This window comes from Ruditapes philippinarum, unplaced genomic scaffold, assembly GCF_026571515.1.
Source record: "Ruditapes philippinarum isolate M1 unplaced genomic scaffold, ASM2657151v2 ctg655_1_1_1_1, whole genome shotgun sequence".
Classification (NCBI taxonomy): domain Eukaryota; kingdom Metazoa; phylum Mollusca; class Bivalvia; order Venerida; family Veneridae; genus Ruditapes; species Ruditapes philippinarum.
In genome coordinates this window covers 71,738-97,758 of record NW_026851787.1, presented here as the reverse complement: position 1 = coordinate 97,758, position 26,021 = coordinate 71,738, and the positions used below count along the sequence as shown (strand labels likewise).

Genomic DNA, 26,021 nt, shown 5'->3' with positions numbered 1-26,021 from the left:
AGAGAAATACCGATTCTGTGTTAGCTCAATAAAATGCTGAATTGCGATACATGTTTAATACTGTGCACCATGCCATTTTAAGACGTAAAACTTGTATTCCCTGTCTACTTGTAAAACAGTTATTTGTTTGTTACTCATGGACAGATTTTGTGATAAGGACAAACAATGTATAAGCACTAATGTAATGAACATATTTATAACATAGCAGAATGCACAAAACACACAGTCACACTTGTGGAATTAAAGTCTGTGATATATTACCACTATGGGATTATATCAAATAACATTAAATTCCCTCCTTAACACATCCTCTCCTCCATGACAAATCTCAATGAAATTATTTAAAACGTTTAAGAAACATACCTGAAACTTAAGTTGCTGCTTTCAGCTTCTAAAGAACGTGTAAAATGAGTTAGCCAAAAGTCATAAGACGTAAGTCACAAATCAAAAGTCAAAAGTCGAAAGTCAAAAGTAAAACATTCGTAAGTCGAAACTCAAAATTGACCCTCCAAGGCTTCCATAGGTTTGTGACAAAAACGCGCATGCTAAAATTTAGCACGTGTTTACCGGATGTTACATGACTACAGCGAGTCATGGTAAAATGTGCTTTAAAAAGGAAAAAAATATATGACCTTTGTCTGTGTCCTACCTTGAATATATAACTCTGTCAAAATATAACATATTGTAACGTGACACGCACATGCTAAGTAACATTTGTTCGCGGTAGAACTAAAATTTTCAATTTTGTCGAACTCACACGGACGAACGTTTATAAATGGACATAGCCTCATTGACTTCGATCACTTTACATCCTGTTTATGCCATGTTTATGTTTCAATATTTGAGCCGAGTCGAGATATGGGACATAATATGCAATCTACGGAATCAATGGGATGCCACCGTCGCAATTACGGTTTATTGCGCTAAAATCGTTGAAAATGATGCAGTTTATGCTGTTAAACTTAGAAGTCACCTGAAATTTTAATATATCTTAAATCAAAACAGATATTACATAAAATGAATAATACCTTACAAAAAATGGGTCATACTGTTGATATTATTATTAATTTTCCTGCTCCTAACCACATTAGAAAGGTTCATTTTTATGATATCTTGTATTTTCACAAAAACTAAAATGTTTGATTGTTGGAAAATGTAAGATGCAAAAATAAAACATAACATTTGCATTCAAGTGTTTGAGTAAAGCTTGTAAAGCTATAAAACGATTTCAAATATTGATGTTAACATTTATCATTGGGATAATTAAAATGCAACTTAATATTCCATTCGGACTTGGATTCTTTTCAAGGATGGTAAAATAATCATAAATCAGTGAAGAGTATTTTGTATAGGTACAGGTGTTAACATATATCAGAAATTCCCGCGTGCAAACCAGACGCCACATGATAACTGTGCTTTCAGAAACATACATCTGTCACACTGGGATGTAATGAATTACACAGGCGCGCGAGGAACGCACGTACTCTTCATCAACTGGAGATTCCATAGACGTCAAGTTTCAGAGAAAATGTGCGCATGGAACAGCATAGAAAGTTCAAAGACAGATAATCGTAATACTATAGTTTTGTGGGGAAAAGTGTAATGTTATATTGGATATTGTTTAAAATCTACAATAAGTTATCTAAATATTATTTTATAATTTGATCAGGGAAAAAACTGGGAAAAAATCATTCTCCTAACAACACAGAATTAAAGCTAAACAATATGAGATTGGCAAGGTAAGATTTATTAATTTTACGTAGGAATGTAACATGTTTAACATAAATTATAACTATACCGCGTGTCACTGAGACATTGACAAGTTGTTATAAAGTTATCCTTATCAGATAATATTGTCACTTGTGATCGTTAGCGACGCACAAAATAACTTTTCATATCATTTAAGCTGATTTACTTTATTCAAGTTAAACCCTATGTATATATGCACCGCTATTTGATCAAGATTTTTTTTGTATACAATCTTTATCAAATATCTGCAAATAAGTTTGATAAGTAATAAAGGAAAAGAAAATGAATCCTTTTTTTAAAACTAGCAGTTTATCTAAAGCATTTAAAAAAAAAAGATATGCATTTTAACGCAATATTCTATGTATACATCTATTTAAAATTCTACGTTTTCCATTAGGGTTGAACACTAATATTCTTTAAACCTGATTTTATAGAAATAACTTTAGATAAATATTTCGGTATGACCTACGAGTTATAGCATAAACGTTAAGTTCAGTGAAGGATTCATCTTAATGTAAGATGTTTTCAAGATAAGGTGAACGATCAGCGATAAACAAAACAGTGTGCGAGCATCTGGTTTCAAGAAATACCTCATAACTTCCTATCAGGTACACCTAGGCTCAATCCAACAACTTCTCTTTTTTTACTGTAGAAAAAAAAATTATGAGGGGAAATCAATTTTATAAAAGCTGGAAGTTTCTATATATAACGAGCGGAAATCAATCTTATAAAAAATGGAACTTTCTATCTTTTATTCCGACGTAGGTTGGCCAATTTGAGCAATTTATACAGAGACGTTCCTTAAATTACACGTGCAGATCGGGTTGTGCAAAACGTACTCAATTCAATTGTTTATTGTGAATGCTATAAAATGAATCTTTAAATTTTACTGAATAAGTAACACATCAAAATGATTTAACAAGATTTATATATCACTACACCTCCATTCCAGCTTTTATTTTTGTTTGTTTATTTAAATATTCTAATTACATCGTTAAATAACATGGACGCATACATGAATATACATATATTTTGACACATTGTATTATGCCGGTGTGAGAATTGTTACATACTTTTCGTAAACAACATGGATTCTACAGTGGGCAATCTGAATGCCTAAACTTACCTTAAAATATTATGAATTGAAATATATTTCAAATAAGTTGTAAATTCAACTAAACGTACTAGAATAGTTTTAAATTGTTTCGCAGATTCTTAGTCCTATAAGTCGTTTTGAGATATTTTTGCTTCAACGTCATATCGAAATTACTCAAAAACCCATAGCACGCTCCGCAAGAAAATCAAGCGGAACGAAAAATCACTTGAATCACTGTATAATTACATTGATTTTAACCTATTTATGAACAAAAGTGAAAAAATAAATACCTTTCAACAAAATAATCAAACTGTCACATCCGGAAAATCATGATTTAATCCTCTTATTTAATTAAATTCATTATACGCCGATAAACAAATGGCCGTTGCAAAGTGCGCGAAATCGGATTGACTAATTCAAATGCAAGCGTTTAAATGAGTCAGAAGTTTCAAACGAAATATTTTTGAACGAAATATTTGCCCATGCATCGCCAACGTGTATGAATATATTTTTCAGTTCAAAAGTTTGGAATCAATCTGTAAAGCACTTTACTTGACCAGTATGGCCGATAAGGCAAAAATAGATTGATGTTTGTATTTTATTTAACATTGATAACTACATTGTTTGAGAGTTTTTTATTAATGATTGAGCATGATTTTGAAAACAATTAATAAACTTTTGAATAAAGCATGAAGGGCCTGAAAATAGACAATTTAAAAAAAAAATTATGATGCTGTGCGTTTATGAGGAATAACTATTAGACGTCGGGTTTGACCGACATAAACTATTACAAGCCCGTAACGTATGATTCTTTACCAACAATTGGAAACCTCCAGTTATTTTATTAGATTATTAAGAAAGAGTGAAACATTTTGCTTAGGTTCTTAACCTTAATTGGAATTCGTTCGTCTTATCATATTTTAAAACTCTTTTTATCATCGTCTTTAGCAGGGGTTGACATTTCATGCCCTACACAAATTGCAAGCACGTTTTTATCCCGATAATCGATCAAAGTAAAAACGCATAACCTTGTTTCTGATACATTTATAATAGAAACTTAACAGTTTACAGTTTTAAATAATATCTTCTCCTATTTTAGGGTAACTAAATGTATGTTTTTTTCTTATCAGGTTTACAAAGAGATGTGTTGTGCTTGTGATTGTCGGTGTATTGTCAGTACACTTACTTTGGTACTTCAGTAAGTATTTTATATATATTCAGGGGGCAATACACAGTTTTCAAGGCTTCTCGGCAAACAACTGACTGCGTTTCAATCGAAACCTAACACACAAATCTGTAATCACACACCTATAATGCATGTCATATTTAACATATACATATGTATATCACAATACAGTTAAAAATACATGTCCACCTTCTAGTTTTCTGGTACATAGCCCTGGGTTTTCATTGTTTTGATCGCAAAAATAACTATCGCTACAAAAAATGTGATTAATTTCCAAATAACAAAAGTATAAGTCCAAAATAAATCAAGATAATGTCTTTCTCTAATATGCCGTCTAAATATTCCATTTATTGAAGTTCAGCGTAAATGAAGTTTATTGAGTCTAGTTGTTACTTACCATATAATATTGTCAATTTTTATTCTATAAAGAAATAGTCCCAAAAGATAAATCATAATACTCACTAAAATATCTAACTTTTCATATTTATTATGTACATTCAGTTGCATTGACTATACAAGGGTAAACATTACTGAAGCTGGGGCATATCGGAAGTTCATGTCATGCCCAAGGTTGAATATATATTAACTTATGCATGCATCTTATTAAGTGCGCCTGACGCTGCTTCGAAAATCTCATTTTATTGTGGTATGGTGTCCTAACTAAATGCTACGTCAGTGTTGAATTACGCATTCCGATTCCACTTACTTACGATCATTTGCAAATGTATAACATGATTTTTTTCATTGAAAATCGTCCGTTTTGATAGTCTTTATAACCCTAGTTACATATACATATTATCTGTCGTCTGTTGCAAAGAGTCCGATCATGTTGATAAAGTCTAATTACCTTAAAGCACACCAACTATCGCCATTTTTCACAAACTCATTTTACTGGTTATGTACTTTTTAGCTCGACTATTCGATAAGAATAAGTAGAGCTAGTGAAGTCACCCGATCGTCGGCGTAACCACTTATGTTAAGCTTTTGTATTACCTCAAATATTTTCAAAGCCCATTGACATATGACTTTGAAACTTTGCACACTTGTTCACCATCATGATCCCAACTTGTAGGCAAAAGAAGGTAACTCTATCAAGTATTTTGACAGAATTACGCCCGTTTTTTCGACTTAGAATTTTCGTTAAAGTTTTAGTAATACCTCAAATATTTTCAAAGTCCATTGACACATGGCTTTGAAACTTTGCACACTTTTTCACCATTATAATCTCAACCTGTAGAAAGGAGGAGGTAACTCTATCAAGCATTTTGATAGAATTATGCCACTTTCTCAACTTAAAATTTCGTTAAAGCTTTTGTATTACCTCAAATATTTTCAAAGTCCATTGACATACGGCTTTGAAACTTTGCACATTTGTTCATTGTTCATTATCATGACCCCAACCTATAGACAGGAGAGGTAACTGTATCAAGTATATTGACAGAATTATGCGCAGAAATTTCGTTAATGTTTTTGTAATACTTCACATATTTTCAAAGTCCATTGACATATGGCTTTGAAACAAGTTGAAATTTTATAATCTTCCTTGAGAGCATAATTGTACTCTCTCCAAGGTCTATAACTGTAACATGGATTTAAAGAAAACATTTGCCCTTTTGTTAACTTAGAAAATTTTACATTATCAAGGCTTTTTTACTATCAAACACTAAGAATAGTCGAGTGTTGTTGTCCTACCGACAACTTTTGTTTTACTTCCGAGTTTATAAGCTATTTCCATCGGATGTACTCTCCTATCTGATACATGCATATGAATAAGCACCTTCGAGCTTCTTCTATTAGTATGACTATATGACCTTAACGGTGTCGGTGTGACTTGAAGCCATTTTCATGTTCTACTTAAACCAGTACCAGAGTGTGCGGGTAGCAGCTTGCACTCTTCTTCTACTGTTTATAAACAGACTCAATAAAACCAAGCCTGCGCAAATTTTACTGTGATGGGCGTTCTTTAAATTTTCAATTTTATCTATTTTATATTGGTTTAGCAGAGAAAAATGAAACATAATTAATCATTCGTTTATGTCCTTTTACATTTAATGCACATCTTAATGGATATAATCAAGGGAACAGTAAAATCAGGGGTATAGATCCATGTATATTTACATCTTGTCAGAAAATGAAATAAATATTTCAAATTAAAATGTACTATACAGACAAGTTTATGATGACATTTCAGCTTCTGAAACGAACACGAGAAACTTGCAATCTGTGAAAGTATTTCAAAGAAAAAACAGGACAGTTACTGCCTTACGCCGACGTAAAATTGATGTACCTATACTACTGTGGTGGGATTCCGTGTATACAGATGTAGATGAAATAAGAAATTGTGGAGAAAATAAATGCCGATTGACAAATAATAGACAGTTTCAAAATCATTTCAACACATCTGTAAGTCTTACAATAAATCATGAATAAATATGCTAGTAGTCTGCCATAACTTTGATCATACAATGTATATATTTAAAGCGATTTTTTTCTAAATAATTTCGATAAGAAGCAATATCAATGAATAGAAGATAATCGTTAACGTTTTTCAACCGTGTTCAGGTTAGATTTATCTCCCATGATAATTTTATTGATGTAAATGTGGTTAACTGACAGAAAAAGTTTTTCTTATCGCCTTTCAGGCATTTTTGTTTTATGGCTCAAACTTCAAACCATACGAGTTGCCGCTGCCACGAAAACCACATCACATATGGGCTTTGATGCACGAGGAATCACCAAGAAATGCATACATCCTACTCCACGAGCCAGCTTTATCTATCTTCAATTTTACATCAACTTATAGCATGCAATCTGATTATCCAATAACAACGCAGTGGTTACAATGTTCTGACTGGCTACAAGATACGAAATATGTCCTACCATTGGTTGATAAAAATAGATTACGAAATCTTGGTTTGGCGCCTATTCTGTATCTTCAAAGTGACTGTGATGTTCCAACAGATAGAGACAGTTTTGTAAAACTTTTGCAAAAGTATATACCCGTGGACTCGTATGGGACATGTTTACAAAATAAGAAAATGGCTCGAAGGTAATGCAATTTGTTCCTTATGATAAGATGTTTGATATCTGTTTCTAAATGTTTGTTTCGTTGTAGTAAATCTTTAGTTGTCTACTCTTCAAGTAATTTGATAGCGGCCCTAAACAATTAGTTTCCTTTACAAGACCCTGCATTAGTTGTATTTCTATACGTACAAATTGTCATATTGTCATATTTATATACACGAAGTCTAGCAAAAGAAACATGCCTTAAGTCTTTTTATTATTATTATATATTAGAGTTAATATTTGTAGCTTGATTATTTGAATACCGACATAAATAAGCAATCAACGACACAACATATGTTACAATACCTGCAACATTTCGGTAATCTTCGTTGGCTTTTACTCCTTTTACTTCTGTTGTAATATACAATGTCTTATTGCAATAAATTATGTTTGATTTCAGATTGAGATTTCAGGACAACATGGCTCCGCTTGACGACCACGAATTCTTCCGGTTTGCAGCCCGTTATAAGTTCACTTTAGCCATGGAGAACTATGTGTGTGAAGATTATATTACAGAGAAGTTATGGAGACCTTTACGCATTGGTTCTATACCGATAGTGTTTGGTGCCCCTAATGTCAGGGTATGTTTTGCAAGTATTACACACATGATTTAAGTATTATAGAAAGAACCAGGATAAATGATTCTTGTTGAACGTTGAATTTCTGATTTGATTTTTTCATTGTGTATGTTATAATTAGAAGATGCAACAATTGCTGAAGGACTTTTTAAATACATAACACTTCTTGATACAACAATTATATTTACATTTCGGCGACATTTCACATGAATCATTTCACTTTATGTATTATTAAAGAATATTTCTTTTCATTAAGAGATTCTTGTTTCATGAACATTTTCTTTTTCAGCAGAAAGTTTAAAATATTTTTATGTGATACTAACTGAGACGATATTACAATTTTTGTTGTTGATTTTATTTTCATAGAAATGTTTTAATGAAAATAAATAAATAAATAAATAAATGAATGAATGAATGAATAAATAAAAAATAAATAAATAAATAAATAAATAAATAAATAAAAACAAGTAAGAAATGCACACACATTAATCTACAGTTGTAAATTGATCATATATACTCGTACTTTTCAATAACTTCATATCTTTATAAATCCAAATCTCTCTGGAGCACAGAGTTTATTCCTTTTATTGGTACAAAGGCTAGTAGAATGAAATCAAGTTTCTTTCTCTCTTTGATTCTAATAATTATATACTCATAGACACCCTATTACCTGCTTTGACGTCATGGTGCTTATGTTGGTCGAATTAAATTATACGAATTTTCTGCCCTGGGCTCCAATCTAATAATTGGTCACGTGACACTAACATGCTGAAACCGTTGTTAGATGTGTTACAACTTGTATTTAATCTGATATCTATATTTAACTATTTTACATGTATATAATTGGACAGGCCATGGTTTAGTAATATTCAAGAACAGTGGTGGTTAAAAAGTAAGAGGTCCAGCGGTTTTTTTTTTCTACAGTAATAAGCCAAAAACAATACAAAAGAAAAAAGTATGCATGGCTGTCTAAAATAGAAAAACAATTTTAAGAACTGGAATGCAAATTAGAGACTCCAGTTAAACAATACTCCATATGTCAAATTCAAATAGTTACACATATCTGGCAGGCATTTCCTCATAGCTTTTACAACTTTTTTATAATCCTTTATTGTTTTGAAGAGTTCTTAAAGTCTTATTAGATGTCCTATTCTTGATACTATGGGCCTGTTTTATTGGAAGTTATTATACAGGCGGTTACTTTCTGGTAAAGATAAAAAAAATTCTACATATATACATATATATAAAATATAAAGTTTTCTCCCTGCAAGAAACCTTTTAGCATGATGTGTCACGATCATTTCTTTTAGTATAATTAATTAGAATACGTTTGTCACTGTTTAAAGACACGCTAAGTGTTAGCGTTACACGTTAGCGTCCATGAAAAAAAAATGATTCTTTTTCACTTTGAAAAGTTTTTATTTTGTTATGTGAGTAAAAGAATATTTAAATTATTAAATATGTTAATTGTATCATGTAACAAGAAACATAACTTGTTTACGTTACTTAATAAAGAATCTTGAATCTTGAATCTTGAATCTTTAAAAGATATTGTATGCGTGTAGGCTCATTATGTAATAGAAACAGCATCGAAACACGAGGCTATCTGATTTGTAAGAGGGGGTGTAGCCTTCGAGTATTAATCAGATTGCCAAGTGTTTTGATGTTCTTTCTCTTTGTATTATAGTCAAACATAAAAAAACATGTTCCCTGTTGTCACAATATGAAACCCCGGAGAAAAGTAACCAATGAACGAGCATCTAAATATCATATTTCTGTCGCTTTCCCTTTCTCTCCCGTCACAATAAGTAAACCCCAGCAAAAATGAGCCAATCAATGGGCATTCTCTGGAGTGCGGGTAACTAATACCTGCACTCCAGTTTACGCACGGTGCATGTATATTTATACGATTTAACTCGGACACATTTTCAACAGAAAGGTCCCCAAACTATGACACAATAAATTTATTGAGCCCGTTCAGTAAAGTGAAATATTGCTCGCCTGGGGCTCGGAAAACGTAATTCTATCCAACTCGTTTTATAAATTCAGAATTGAACTGATTCTCATTCAATATCCTCTATTTATCGTCAAACGCACTGACTTGTCCAATATTGTAAAACGGTTCAGCCTCAAATATGAGCATACATTGCATGGTCACATAATACAATAATTATAACATTAGCTATTTGATGTTAATAACTTTCAATATAGACACGTAGTTTATAATAGAGATACTATATAAATATATATAATTTATTCTTATTTATTCATGTACATCTATATGAAACAATACTGCAACAGCATACATTTCTGAAAGAAATTCCAAAAGAAACATTCTATATTAATTCATTCATTACGCGTACTTAAATTTACAGCAAAATACACCATAACATACCCCAAATGTCATTTTGTTTACATCTCGTATAAATATCACTCCCCATTTTATCAAGATGGATTAATCTAAATAGGGAATATATGAATTATTTCTATGATAATACTTCACGTGATTTATTTTCCTCTTTTAGATCCGGATTGATGCTTTAAGGACTTACGAGCGTAAATTGTTTACATAATTTTTCATTTCAGGAGTACCTGCCTACTAATAAATCAGCAATAATGGTAGATGACTTTGAGGATGTGGAGGATCTTGTAAAATATATACGTCTGTTAGATACGAACGATAAGCTTTACAAACAGTATATATCATTCAAGGATGAATCCATCGAAAAGAATAAGTTAAAACAAATACTTCAGTCAAGAGACTGGTCCCCTGAGTTTTGTAGTAAATCCTCTAAAAATTCTATGGGCCAGATAAAAACTCAATATAACTCAATTTTCACGGGATATGAGTGTTTTATTTGCAACAAAGTTCATGAATATATCAAAACAGACAGTAAGATAGTATTTCAAGTTAACTCAAGTGATTACAGCTGTCCGTCACCTAGACGTTTTGACGAAAGCGGTCGATACAGTGTGCACACGGACATGTGGGCAGCAGAATGGCAGTATGGTAAACATGAGGCCAAAGCCATGAGTCTTTTATATGAACGTGGTAAAACTATGACACAAAGAGAGTTCAGCAAATTTGTTAAAGATACAATGAACAATGATGATATATAAGCATGTCAATACCAAAATCTATTTGATATATTTAACAGTCGATAGCATTGTTATTCTCAAGTTATTACAATTGAAGATTGTAATAAAGTATAAGCAATATAAGACTCCGACAATTATCAATACTTAGTATTAACAAATGTACAAATTCGATTATAAATCTGAAAAATCACTGGTTTTTTGTTGCTGTTATTAGCTCACCTGAGCATATGCTCAGGGTGAGCTATTAGGATCACTCTTCGTCCGACGTCTGTCGTCCGTTCACACTTTTAAAACGACATCTCCTCTGAAACCATAAGGCAGATCATAATGAAACTTCACAGGGATGTTCCTTGTGTGAAGCCTTAACAAAGTTGTTCAAAGAATTTAATATCATGCAGAACTCTGGTTGCCATGGCAACCAAAAGAAAAAACTTTAAATTTCTTCCTCTAAAAAAACCCAAAAAGCTAGAGCTAAGATATTTAGCATGAAACATCTTCTAGTGAGTGTCTACTAAGTTTGTTCAAATAAAAGCCCTAGGGTCAAATTTGGCCCCGCCCCAGGGGGTCATTGATTTTCCCTATATGTATATAGTAAAAACTTAAAAAATCTACTTAAAAAAACCCAAAAGAGCTAGAGCTAAGATATTTAGCATGAAACATCTTCTAATGGGTGTCTACCAAGTTTGTTCAAATAAAAGCCCCGGGGTCAAAATTGGCCCCGCCCCAGGGGGTCATTGATTTTTCCTATATGCATATAGTAAAAACTTAAAAATCTTCTTTTAAAGAACCCAAAGAGCTAGAGCTAAGATATTGAGCATGAAACATGTTCTAATGGATGTCTACCAAGTTTGTTCAAATAAGAGCCCTTGGGTCAAAATTGGCCCCGCCCCGGGGGACATTGATTTTCCTTATATGTGTATAGCAAAGACTTTAAAATCTTCTTCGAAAAAACCCGAATAGCTAGAGTTTAGATATTAAGCATGAAACATCTTCTAGTAAGTGTCTACAAAGATTGTTCAAATAAAAGCCCTTGGGTCAAAACTGGCCCTGCCCCAGGGGTGTCATTGTTTTTAAATATAATTATATATACAGGTGAGCGACTTCAGGGCCATCATGGCCCTGTTATTTTTGTTGTTTGGGTTGAATATCAAGATTACGTTACCAAGTGCTTGAGATTGTTAACTTTAAGTCACTAGCACATAACCGCTGTAAATTAAAATTCCGAAACGGACTTCATATTATTTCGCATGTGATACTAAAATCCAGTTGGTTTAACCAAGGTGGTCCCCGTGCATAGACGTCTACGTCTACAAGTGAAGTCGCCATCTGACATTTACTGTGTCGGCGGACAGGCTCGTTCAAACCAAACTTGGAACCTTTTTACTATTGCCGTTTTTGACGTTCTTTTGAGAGTCCGTTTTTCTCTTGTTCTTTTGTATAGAAGCAATTAACTAACCGGCTTATAAACTTGATTCATTTCACTGCTTTTGTTAATTATAACGTGAAAATAAGGCGTATACGAGTGTTCATAAAACAATGCTTGAGAGAATTCCGTATATGAGAATATGGTTAAAGAAAAGGACACCGTCAACCACTGAACAACGTATTTGTTTGTTTATTTAATTGGGTTTTACGTCACACCGGCACATTAAGCGTCGTATGGCGAAGTTCGAGCTTTACTGGTGGAGGAAGACCTCACCTCCGGTGCCCTTCCGTGCCTTATTTCATGCACGAATGGGCACCTGAGTAGAACCATCGATGTTTCGTAAGCTAGCTGTATAGCTTCCTCACAATGAACGATGTATGATGGTATTTCTGAAGGATTAAACTACATCAGAAATAAGTTCTCTAACAGCATTATCATGTGATTTCCATTTACAAATGTATTTTGTTTGCGTGTTAAATGTCTGAAATAATGTTTGCTTAAAACTTTACATGAATATTCCTCTAAAGTAATCGTTACATTAAATTTATTCATGATCGCCAACACTCCGAGAATTTCCTTTTTGCAAACTGACACATTTAACTAGATCCTCGAATCCAAAAGTAATGATCGTATTTTGATTACCAATTCAAACTTACCAATTGTTTGAAGAAATCAGAGAATTTTCAGACGGAGTAACATCAGGCGAGTTTAATTGTCATTTCTTGAATATGTAGTAACAGACTGTTACAACTTGACGACAATGCCCTTAAATGGCTGAGGAATACTAAATCATAAAAGATGTCAGAGTATTCTTTGCAAAGTCATTTTTGTTTTTCAAACATTAAACATAATAGGCCCACTTAAACCCCGAAATGCTATCATTTTTATTTCTCAAAAAGTTTTTTTTGTTTAAGGTAACTTATTACAGTTTAAAAAATGATTATTGACCATATAGATCAACTATCCTTTACAACACATTACTGCACATTTAGCGGTTCTAAAGCTGTTTAACATATTCCTTATCAAAATATCAAATTCATTAAGTACTGAGGCATAATTTGCCTTTAAAACATTACATAGATTTGCAAAAGTGATTGACCGAGTTTTAGGTATAGTGCAATTGTGCCTCTTCACTAAATGTCGGTGAAAGCGAGTAATTTATTAACCCTTAAAACGACTTAAACATGTTTTTAGAGGTACACTTTTAACTTCTCACACATTGAAAATATTGTCTGATATATAGCAGCATGTTTAAAAAAATGTAATACGTTTTCTTAATTCCTGGGCTGATAAACAATATCTGAACTCATTTACCAAAATAATTAATGTAGCGATCTATGAACATCATCATCTTTATATCTTTATTATTATTTTTGTTGTTGTTGTTGTAATCTGTTGACCACATCGAGCGTCAAATTTTTAGCAAATGAATTAAATGGTGAATTTGTAAATGTTATTTTAATTACAGTCAATTAAAGTATTCTGAACATTAAGTACTCTGAAAAAGCACGTTGGGTACAAAACGTTTAAAAATATAAAACATAATTATGGACTTAGAGCATGTTACATGTTTAAATACTGACAAAAGGAGCGCTGAATTTGCAGTTATGTGTCCTAAAGGTACATCAATGTAAACAAAGTCACTATAATTATAGCAACTGTCAGCAAAGCAAAAGAAGCAAAGATATTTCATCTATATGGCAAATGAGTAATTTTTGGAACCTGACACAAGATACCAAAAATGAAGAAAAGTTTTTTAAGAAATAAAAATGATTGCATTTCTGGGACAAAATTGTTTTTTAAAGCCATCAGGTCAATACATGGTTATCCATTTCTAGAATATCCAAAAGCTTCAGCGTGTCCTATTTTTACAGTTAAGATGCTATTGAAACTTCGAAAACTAAAGGTACCCCGACACACTTTAATGCATTCGCCTCCAAAAGATATCAGAAAATCTAATATCTCACACTTTCTTTTAAAAAGCATAAAATTGTTGAATGATATAGAAAATGGTCTGTTTCAGAAGCAGAAAATGCTAAAATATGAACGTTTTAAAATCATCATCGGCCATCTTGGCTTGTACATGTACCACTTGATTGTACAGAACAATATCAGTGCCCGCGATCCGGAACGCTCGGGATCCATGATTGTAATAAACATAAAGGTAAACTTATAAACTGCTAGTTTTTTTTATATATTTGTCATAATCTATGACACTTAAAAGTAATAACTAATTAATTATATCACATGTATTTAATGAACAGTATATCGATTACAGCTTTTCCCAAATGACATAATAAAGCGACATATTGGGACTTTGTTGACTTCGCCATTTTGTTTGTTTATGTTATGATGTTAAATGTAAAATTCAAAATTATGTCATTATTCATTTTTTTCCATTTGTTTGATTCGGGTCAGTTGGAAAAATAGTAAAAAAAATGTATCACAAAAAGAAATACTCTAAATACTTGGGGTATGTCATTTGTTACTTTCTCGCCTAATAACCCAGGTGTGTTGTCGGCTAACCCCGCCTGCTGGCTCGTAGTACATGTATCTATTTAAACCTTCCGCACAGAAACGAGGACCTGAATAATACACAAAAAAAGCTTTTAGTTATATATAAAGTCACCATATATCACAGATGCAATTTATACACTTTAACAGAGTCAATCAAACCGAGCCTGCAACATTTTCAATTTTGCCGTGTTGGGCTTTCTTTATTTTAAAATTCCCCATTGGTTTTCTCGTTACACACGTTTGTACGAACATTCAGGGCCAGCGCCGACGCTGGTTTCAAATGGTAAAATAAGGTAAACTTATATCTGCTAGTTTTTCCAATTTGATAACTATGACCTAAAACAATCTAATTAATTAATATCACATTTTTAATAAATATATCATGCTTTTAAATGCTATAAATCGACATATTAACATCATGCCATTTTAGGTCGGGAAATAGTAAAGGTTACAAAAATACTCTAATACTGGGTATTCTGTTTTCTTTCAGCCTAATAAACCGAGGCTGTCAAGGCTAACACACCTCTGTTAGCTCCGCAAGAAACGGGACTTGAATAATATAAAATCAGCTTTTATTATTTAATCAAATAACATGATCAATTTAAACTTAAATAGATCAATTAGTGACTTTAAATGAAGCACTTCAAAAATTTTAAAGAACTGTGTTCTTGACCAAACCGGATTGGATTCCGTTCCTGGATGTGACCATTACTAACCATTACTAACACGGATACAGGGGTCACTGAATCCTGGAATTTTCCCCAATTACTGGTGGGATAATTGGCCCATGTTAAATAAATTATCTTTTCTATTTATATCGCCTACTACATTAGTAACTTTGCAAAGAAGAAACACATTTTATTTACGTTTTTGACAACTTTCTTGAAATAAGAAGGCAATACTAATATGATTATAGATTAAACCTTACTACAAAAATATTTACTGTCTACTCAATTTGTTTTCATTTTATCATCTGGAGGCGAGCGAGCGGCTTTAAAGTGTTTGTAAATGTCATTATTATTATAGGAAAACTACTATCTTTATTTGTTTGGGTCGTCTGACCAAATAAATAAAGGTAGCTGATGTGCTCATTTGCAAAAACCGAAAGTAGTCAAAACTCCTCGAAGCGGTACCTCCCTTCATATGTACACTAACGCCGAAAAGTTAAGGGGAGGTCACTGCGTAAAGATTTTCAAATGAAAGGCGTATTACTTTTCAATCTTTCTCGGGGGGAAAATAGTTCGATTTCTACTATTGTGTTATTCTTTATAGATATACATGCTTATATTAAGCTCCATGATCAGTGTTAAACAACAGCACAAAATATATCAAATTAATAAGGGTTACAAATCCTAATTTAGAATAATGTGGTTTTCTTCAGGCCGTTCACATATAACTTTACCGTGGTCAAGGGGTTTACATGCTCGCTTAGGGAGCGAGAAGTCTGGAGTTCAAATCCTAGTTAAGGCAACTCATTTGTTTAATTGTTTAAGTCAAATAAACATTGAATTGCAATTAGTCTTATAGCCAATTTACTACAGTTAAAACACTGGAATTAGCATTGGTGGCACTATACAAAAACAATTGGTTTATAATCTCACAACCTTCACCTTTCTGGCATTCTGAGACCCAAACAAATTCAGCGCTTTCTGTGCTTTGATTATAATATTATCAGACTTGCCGTTCTTATATAATCTTTTATCACTATCCTTATGTTTAATGATGTTTTATCTGATAATCCTGCTCTAGATAAAAAAGGCAATTGAAAATGTCATCACGCTATTTAACATAATACTGTATAGGTACACCCCTGGTGGGTCCTCGGATGGGAAGCGTATATATATGTAGATCTTTAGGTACTGCTTTCGTCACTTATCTGCAATCATTAGGAGTGGAAGCTACATCCGAACAGAACTATAAGATGAGGCTTTTACTTTTATTGTTAGCCGTTTATCTGCACAAAGGTAAATGTAATCTTATTTCCAATCATTTTTACATATTCTAATGACAACTGAATCGTAACGCACCACTAATTTTATTTAAACATTCAAATTCTGTTTTACTGCTGTAACAAAAATTGAAAATTTGGGTTATTGATATATGAACTCTATCAGTAGTACATGACTTATTGCATGTCGATTAAAAAAAGGTGTAGTTGTAACGACTTACTACGTAATGCTAATGCACGTTGCTTTGTTAGTGAACATGTACTGAATGTTATAATCTTTATTATTGATTGTTATATGTCTCTTTATATGGCTATTGAAGGCCTTGTTAAAAATAAGATTTTGCATTATATCTGTTATTTTTGATGTATTGTCCTAGTAAGATACAATCGTTAAAATAAATTATTGTTATTATCGTTATCATTACTATTATTTTTATTATTATTATTATTATTATTATTATTATTATTATTATTATTATTATTATTACACATGGGTATGTAATCTTTATGTGATTCTTTTTCTAATATCTACTTATGCATTTTCATCACCAGCATCAACAATAACATCAACATCATCACACACTGCAACAGCTAACACGGATCATACCACAACAACACAAACAACAAGACTTGTAACAAAGGAACCAAGTACAACAAGTTCAACCATCTCTACAACACCATCAACAACCACAAAAACAACAACAGCATCACCACACTCTTCAACAGCTAACACGGTTCCTACCACAACAGCACAATCAACAAAACTTGTAACAAAGCCAAGTACAGCCGAATTGACATCATCAACAACCACAAAAACAACAACACCAGCAACAATTGAAACCCCAACAGTGGCAGTAACAACATCATCAGATTTATCAACAAGTTCATCTCACAGTTCCGTATCCACGAGAGTAACCAGTAGTGCTGAATCTTCAGGGTCAACAGACACATCTATAACCACGGTAACAATTTTCTTTCTGTTTATGAAAAATGCAGAACATTTTGAATATGAGTTTATTCAATACTTTGTTTTCAACTTTCTCAATCGGTAAAAATCAACAATCAATTTCGCATTGCAAAATAAAACAAAAGGCTATTTAATTCCCTTCTTATTATTCCTGTTTCAATTTAAAATTGCATTTGACCATACAGAAAGGAATGCTGCAGTTTTTTTAGTTAAACAGAGTAGTCAACTTTATTCAGTAATTTTCTGCCATATACAATACCTCATGTCAAAATAAGATTTAAAGAAAACACATAAACATACTAAAAGTGCATGTGAGGTAGAATATGAATTTGAATGTTATTTTGCCAAAAGCCTTTTTTTAAATATAGGAATGAAATTAAAACTTATCTTTTTAGTATTTAAAAGTATCTAATTCCGATAATTGCACAATGTCTTGCAAAATATTTGCCAACTGATTAATTAATTGATTGATCGATTGATCGCTCGCTCGATTGATTAATTGATTGATTTCGTAACATTATTTTATGTTAGCGTTTTACATTCAATACCTTAAATTATATATTACAGCTAGAATATCTAGAACAGTGCTGTTTATTTATTTTGCGGTTGTAAGTCATGTTTGTTTGCTTTTTTCAGGCGAAGAGTAACGCTGTGTCAACAAGATTTGGATTAGCAGCAATTTCCTTGCCATGCATTTTTCATATCTTGTTTTTGAAGCTGTCTTAGAGATACGGAACAGCAACTATGTTCAATATAACTATTTACAATGCGACAACGCTGTTTACTTAAACGATGGTCACCACAAATGAAGCTATATGTGATGCTGAACATGTGTATGACTGCGTTTTATACGTTGTACGAGTATATTGTAAATCTGTAACATTTTGTCTTAAATTGAGAAATATCTTATTTTTTGTTTTGATTTCTTTTTAGCCAGATAAAAGATTATTATCTAGAGTTTCTAGAATGTTCTAACTGATGCCGAGTATAGGTTAAAGTTTATTAGTACGTATTTACAAAATAAAATTGGTCAGGCGCCTCACAGCCGCGCGACGAATCTTATTAATTTTGTAAATACGTAGTAATAAATATTAACCAGCTTAATGTTTTAATATTTTTATAAACAGTTGATTAACTAGACTGATTTACAGTTTGCCGATTCACCAAAGTAAATATGTTATGATTCATTTGAAATACTGCAATCCTACTGGACAAAAAATAATTTCAAACACTAAGCAAGTAATGTAAAAGTAAAATAAAATAAAGAAGAAGGGGAGGTGGAGGTGATGCGACGTGCGTGAAGTGACGTAACATGAAGTGAAGTGATGTGAAGTGAAGTGAAGTAAAATAACATGTGTATAAGAATTTACTAATAGTAAATTATTTAACATTACTCCCGGTTATGAACCGTTATCACTTTAAACATATATACATTGAAAATAGTTCGTATATACAGTGGAGACTGTCTTCAGTGACCTTTCATTTGAGAGATTAATAAAGGTCACTTGACACAGGGGGTCACTAGACACAATCCCTTATGTTTTGTCAATAGATAAGTTTCTTTTCATGTAATCAATGATTGTATAATAAGAATAGAAGTTCATTACAACTTGATAATGTATTTGACCTAACAGAATTAAATTAAAACAATATATATGAAAACGTTCTTGACCGTGTTATTTTTCAAATTTAAAATGATTAAAAGAACTAGCCATGATTTATGTGTCCCCTCTACAGAATAGTGATAGTATATGGGGAACACTTCTCCATCTGTCCGTCATAAAACTTGTCCAGACTACTCCCTCAGAAACTACTGGTGCAATTTCATCCAAATTTTACAGGAATGATCAGTACATACCCTTGGTGTGCATATTTTCGTCATTTTTGTCATGATTTTAGTTACGGCCCTTTAATGATTTTTATTTGAAAGTTTCTAGGGACTACTCCTCTAGTATATTTTGAAAATATTGATAGAACCGGTCGGGTGGGGATTGCGTTCATTGAACGCCGCCTTTCCTTGTTGATCTTGTTTATCATATGTGTCTTTAATTTCTTACCCAAAAGTCAAATATCTCGTGAACACCAAAAGTTCATATATCACATCATATATATTGACAGTTTTGTTTAGTCTACTTCTCCAAGACTTCTAACGCAATTTACATGAAACATTACATAATTGATAGGTATCTCAAGTATATGAATTTTCCGGTTGAATGATTTTTGGCTGAGTTATGGCCCTTGATTAAGAAATTATGATTTTTCTGTCTCTTGCTACACAGTTGCTGCAACATGCAATTGGCTAACGGGAGGCGACACATACGATCACTGTTCGGTCTTCTTATTTCATACAAATCAGCATAAAGAGAATAGTGATTAAAAAAGTTTAGGATTCAAATATTGATAGAACCGGTCGGGTGGGGGTTGCGTTGATTGAACGCCGCCTTTCCTTGTTGATCTTGTTTATCATTTGTGTCTTTAATTTCTTATACCCCGGTCACATATTCACGGAATACGCCCACGGAAGAGCCACGGATTAATTCCGGCATCGTCCGTAGCTACCCGTACTGATCAGTAGCTCTCCGTACTGTAACCGTAATCAAACGTAGTTGTCCTCGTATATCCGTAGCGATCCTTGACAATTTTTGAACATGCACAAAAATTTGCTACGGAAAAATCAACCGTAGCGTATCCCTGCTAGTCCGTATTAAACCGTAATGATACGTACTGGTCTGTTCGAAAACCGTACTAGTCCGTACTGATTCGTAGTCCACCAACTTGCCAAGGATTTCCACGGTTTGGTACGGAGAACTACGTATTTGTACGATTACCCTACGTATAAGTAATAGAAAGAGCACCGAAACACGAGGTTATCTGATTTGTACGAGGGGGCGTAGTCCCCCGAGTATTAATCAGATTACCGAGTGTTTTGGTGTTCTTTCTCTTTTGTATCATAGTCAAACATAAAAACACGTTCCCTGTTGTTACGATATGAAACCCCGGCAAAAATGAACCAATGAACGAGCATCTAAATATGACATTTCTGTCGATTTCACTTTCACTGCCGTCACAATATGTAAACCCCAGCAAAAATGAGCCAATCAATGGGCATGCTCGGGAGTGCGGGTAACTAATACCCGCACTCGAGTTAACGCACTGTGCATGTATATGTATACGATTTAACCCTGACACATTTTCAACAGAAAGGTCTCCAAACTATGATACAAGCTACGGTTTAAATACGGATTAATACGGCATTGTCACGGAAAGCCACGATCGTAATACGTTGTACTACGGAGAGGCAGGGATTAGCACGGCCTTATACGGTTTATTGCGTTGCAACACGAAACGGTACGGAATGGTCCGGTCCACCACTGTTTAGTACAGATGAATTAAGTATCATGTACTTTTTCAAGGGTATAAATCACGGTAGGGAATCACGTGAATTTTACGGTTACGCGTACAGACAATATGGCGGCCTAAAAACCTCGCTTCACATGTGTTTTTCAGGTAAGTCTTTATTATAAAGATGATTTGGGTAACTCCCACGCATACTTTTATTGTTGATAACTCCCACGCAATATTTTATGTGCAGGCAATATCTATGCAGGTTATAGCCTAGATATTGATTGAAAAAAATCATGATTCATGCATTTAGCATCAAACTTTCATAGAATTTTGAATGATATTAAAAATACCGCCAATAGGTCCTTGATAGAAGTAACCCAACAGGCACATCAACGGTGAACAACGTTGAAGTATGGTCAGATTTCAACGTTGAAATAACGTTAGATTTATGTTCGAATTTGAAAGTTTAAAAAACGTTGAAATTCAACGTTGGCACAACGTTGAAGTTTCAATGTCATTTCAACATACTTTAATTCTAATATAAAGCAAAGTACTGTAACAGAGTTTAACAAAAAAAATCAAGACACTACTAAATACTTCAGCTATTTTATTTCAAAACCACAGTTCAAGTGTAGCTTAAATTCAAACGATTTAAGAAGTCCTTTTTTAGATTAACATTAAGCTACAATCTGTTCCAATCTACCACTAGTACTTCTTCTAGAGCTCTCTGGGTCTGTCTTAAGTGTTTTCATGCTGGTGTTTGAATACTTCTACTGCTTCTGCAAATGAAATAAGAAGTTACTAGTTGACTTGGTCAATCTCAAATTATATATAATTAATCAAACTTAGTGATTTGTTTTATCTTAAAATGCTTATCTTCTAAGATTTACATAATAAAAAAAGCATAGAAATTAAGATACAGCTGAAGTTTCATATTGACAATAAATTATGTACAAAAACAACAAAAACTTTTTAAAAAGAAACTATTTAAGTCTGACCTATGATTGGTAAGAAAAACTGCTCCCATCAGTTACGTCAGCATTTTCCCAAGAACAGTCCTTTCCATGTTAAATTTATGATATAGAAGCTACAGCTTGTAATACTCTTAAATTTCAGCCAGGACCAGGATCTAGAATATAAAATAGACTTATTATCCCCTATAATTCACGGCAATTAAACTTAAAATTTAACACTCATCTTTATTATTTAACCTCAAAAAGTTTAATCAATATTGTTTTGATAATGCAATGGATTTAATGTATTTTTCAAACTAATTCACATTTATTTTAACTATCACTAAGATATAAAATTAATACAGCTAAATTGATGAATCGTCTTGGGACGTAAATTTTTATGGGGCGAACAACACTTCATCTGCTTATAGGTAACAATAATATGATAAATAAATTTCAAAAAGGCATGGCTTGTAAAATCATAAATTGCCAAGGACATCAATAACTTCGCGTAAGGCCTACCAAACCCAAATCATTCAATTAGGTCGCGTTTTGATACAAAAGTCTAAATATTAGAAGGAGGTTTTGTTTTTCTGTTTTTTATTAGTAAAATTACAGTTGTCATTTTTCATATTTTTGCAGATATGGAAGGTTCCATCTCGGATATTGTTTGTGATAAATGTGGGAAAACATTTCATTCACGGATAGGTCTCAAATATTGACCACATGAACAGTCTACACGGCACCGGACCTTACAAATGTTGTGGTAAAAACATTTTATATAGCCCAGCAAATCGGAACGTTACGGGTTTTACTGTTGATATTAAGATGACATTCAAACATAAGTCCTCTAGATTTTATTACCTAGTTTGTAAAATAAAAGACCCATTCTAATATTCTTTAGGTTTTTTTTCTTTTATGCTTTAGATTAAACAAAAACACAAACATAATAATGTTAAATACAGACAACTAATTGGTTACATAAAAAGACTAAGTGATAAAATGACTTGAATGTCTTTAAAATCTTAATATAACGAATAACAGTAAAATGCCATAACCTGTCACGTTTTCGACTTGCCACAACATTTACAAGGTCCTGTGCCGAGTAGCCAGTTTATGTGGTCATTAAGACAAATGTTGTCCAACATTATCCACAAACAATATCCGAGCTGGAACCATCCATATCTGCAAACTATGAAAAATGACAACTGTAATTGTGCTTAAACTGAAATCGACCTCCTTCTTATATTTGAGACTTGTATTTTAATTTCTGCGATTAATTCATCTATATCGAAACTTCATTTAATATATTCACGTGAGTATGTATTCTGCTATCCATAGGGGCTTTATTCTATCCATGACCTTTTGGCGGTATTTTTAATATTATTCAAAATTCTTTGAACGTTTACGGCTAAATGCATCAATCATGATTTTTGTCCAATCAATATCTAGGCTATAAACCTGCATAGATATTGCTTGCCCATGAAATATTGCGTGGGAGTTATCAACAATAAAATTATGCGTGGAGTTACCCAAATCATTTTTCTCTCATGTATTGGAATAGAAAATGACCAGTCAACGTTTAACATGCCTAATATTTACATTTTCAAATAAAGAAATTCTATGAACATTTTCTCTTTGCTAACTCGACGTAGTTTAATCAAATTCATAAAAAATACAAATTTTGCGTGAATGTTACCCGAAATATAATTGTTCACATTGAAAATTCCTGTTGAATTTTTGAGTGTTTGTATAAGCTATGAGCACAGGGGTGGAAACTAAGGTATAGGCGGCAACAATTCTTTATTCCGCGTACTTCAGCTATTTTATTCAATGAACGCAATCCCCACCCGACCGGTTCTTTCAATATTTTCAAAATATACTAGAGGAGTAGTCCCTAGAAACTTTACAAATAAAAATCATTAAAGGGCCGTAACTAAAATCATGACAAAAATGACGAAAATATGCACACCAAGGGTATGTACTGATCATTCCTGTAAAATTTGGATGAAATTGCACCAGTAGTTTCTGGGGAGTAGTCTGGACAAGTTTTATGACGGACAGATGGAGAAGTGTTCCCTATATACTGTCACTATTACATCTCTGGAATTTTGGCAACGAACGCCCTCCATATGTGGAGAGGTCATCAGACCTCTCTACTTAAATCGTAATATTTGTTTATTGAAATGCAATATGCACACAGGTTGTATTTGTATTTGAATTGTATTTGTTGCTTTATAAATAATTATTTCTTTAAAGTTTTTTTTTTCATAAAGTTTCCATCGTTAATTTATTTCATGGTCACATCTAATTTATGTACATTTCATGATGGTTTTTAAACTTACAAAAACACACACGTCGGTCTAAAAGTAGAACGTGTGTTTAAAAACAAACTTTTGACTATTTCACACACATGTATGCTTTTTGTAAGTTATCTACTAGACAATTTTCTTTACAGTTTGGAACATTTCAAAATTGCACGCCGATGCTCTTCATGATCTCTTGAAAAAAGTAAGAGCGGGGATTTATGAATAATAAATCTGCCAAAATTGATCCCAACCAAGTTTAACGAGAAAAGGTGAAAATTAGATATTCATGAGTCTGTCGTAAACAACTATAGTACTTCAGGCCTCTTTTCCGGCTAGTTTGTACCTGGTACTTGTTTTTTCTTGCGATAATTCAAGTAGATACATTAAATCAAGATGTTCCGCAGTGATTTTTATATTTATTGCCCTTACAATAAGAAAAGGTGTCAAGTGAGTAAGCAACTGCCTGGCTTAAGCACAAATTTACAGACCGTTTTAAAAGTATATTTTCTTTTCTTTTTTCTTTCTTTCTTTATAATCATTATTATAATTATCATTTTTTAGTCTTACCCCACATTGTCTTTTTGCAGTTTTTAGGCCAAGGTTAAGTTCAGCGACTGCCACACAAACATTTCAAACTTTTATCATTGATGCATATACATATGTTATTTTATATTCTTAATTTTCATGGTTGAGTATGTATCAGATTGCTGCTATGGATATAGGCTGAAGTGAAATATGAACTTTTGGTGTTCACGAGATATTTGACTTTTGGGTTATGCCCCGGTCACATATTCACGGATAATGCCACGGAAGAGCTACGGTCTAATCGTTCACAGATTACTACGGAAATGTGAAATTTCGTAGCCCGCTACGGTTCCAGTACGGACACACAACGGTATGAGTACGGAGTCCGACGGGTTTACAACCAAAAGCCCCCGGAGAGACACGAATTGTTACGGACCGACACGGTTTGATACGGAGCTATTTTATTTCAAAACCACAGTTCAAGTGTAGCTTAAATTCAAACGATTTAAGAAGTCCTTTTAGATTAACAATTAAGCTACAATCTGTTCCAATCTACCACTAGTACTTCTTCTAGAGCTCTCTGGGTCTGTCTTAAGTGTTTCATGCTGGTTTTTGAATACTTCTACTGCTTCTGCAAATGAAATAAGAAGTTACTAGTTGACTTGGTCAATCTCAAATTATATATAATTAATCAACTTAGTGATTTGTTTTATCTTAAAATGCTTATCTTCTAAAATTTACATAATAAAAAAAAAGCATAGAAATTAAGATACAGCTGAAGTTTCATATTGACAATAAATTATGTACAAAAACAACAAAAACTTTTTAAAAAGAAACTATTTAAGTCTGACCTATGATTGGTAAGAAAAACTGCTCCCATCAGTTACGTCAGCATTTTCCCAAGAACAGTCCTTTCCATGTTAAATTTATGATATAGAAGCTACAGCTGTAATACTCTTAAATTTCAGCCAGGACCAGGATCTAGAATATAAAATAGACTTATTATCCCCTATAAATTCACGGCAATTAAACTTAAAATTTAACACTCATCTTTATTATTTAACCTCAAAAAGTTTAATCAATATTTGTTTTGATAATGCAATGGATTTAATGTATTTTTCAAACTAATTCACATTTATTTTAACTATCACTAAGATATAAAATTAATACAGCTAAATTGATGAATCGTCTTGGGACGTAAATTTTATGGGGCGAACAACACTTCATCTGCTTATAGGTAACAATAATATGATAAAT

General features: G+C 32.7%; 2 protein-coding genes across 2 annotated transcripts; both read left to right on the top strand.

Moving 5' to 3' along the window:
- Nucleotides 1–1,387: 1,387 nt before the first annotated feature.
- Nucleotides 1,388–10,967, top strand: LOC132739579 (alpha-(1,3)-fucosyltransferase 10-like). Its single transcript, XM_060727313.1, has 6 exons — nt 1,388–1,739; nt 3,976–4,043; nt 6,223–6,434; nt 6,674–7,080; nt 7,498–7,678; nt 10,262–10,967. Exons 1-6 carry the CDS (start codon nt 1,726–1,728, stop codon nt 10,793–10,795), a joined length of 1,416 nt encoding a protein of 471 aa, XP_060583296.1. The 5' UTR covers nt 1,388–1,725; the 3' UTR covers nt 10,796–10,967.
- A 5,557-nt stretch (nt 10,968–16,524) lies between these two features.
- LOC132739570 (uncharacterized) lies at nt 16,525–19,298 on the top strand. Its single transcript, XM_060727301.1, has 3 exons — nt 16,525–16,681; nt 17,218–17,627; nt 18,269–19,298. The coding sequence occupies exons 1-3, from the start codon at nt 16,543–16,545 to the stop codon at nt 18,356–18,358; spliced, it is 639 nt and encodes a 212-aa protein (XP_060583284.1). The 5' UTR covers nt 16,525–16,542; the 3' UTR covers nt 18,359–19,298.
- Nucleotides 19,299–26,021: the final 6,723 nt, after the last annotated feature.

Bases quoted from the DNA above. Each gene is read 5' to 3' on its own strand.
- LOC132739579 (XM_060727313.1), top strand. The intron at 7,081-7,497 runs GTAATGCAATTT...GTTTGATTTCAG, and splicing joins AATAAGAAAATGGCTCGAAG to ATTGAGATTTCAGGACAACA. The intron at 7,679-10,261 runs GTATGTTTTGCA...TTTTCATTTCAG, and splicing joins TTGGTGCCCCTAATGTCAGG to GAGTACCTGCCTACTAATAA.
- LOC132739570 (XM_060727301.1), top strand. From the start codon at position 16,543: ATGGGAAGCGTATATATATGTAGATCTTTAGGTACTGCTTTCGTCACT. The intron at 16,682-17,217 runs GTAAATGTAATC...TTTCATCACCAG, and splicing joins AGCCGTTTATCTGCACAAAG to CATCAACAATAACATCAACA. The intron at 17,628-18,268 runs GTAACAATTTTC...TGCTTTTTTCAG, and splicing joins CAGACACATCTATAACCACG to GCGAAGAGTAACGCTGTGTC.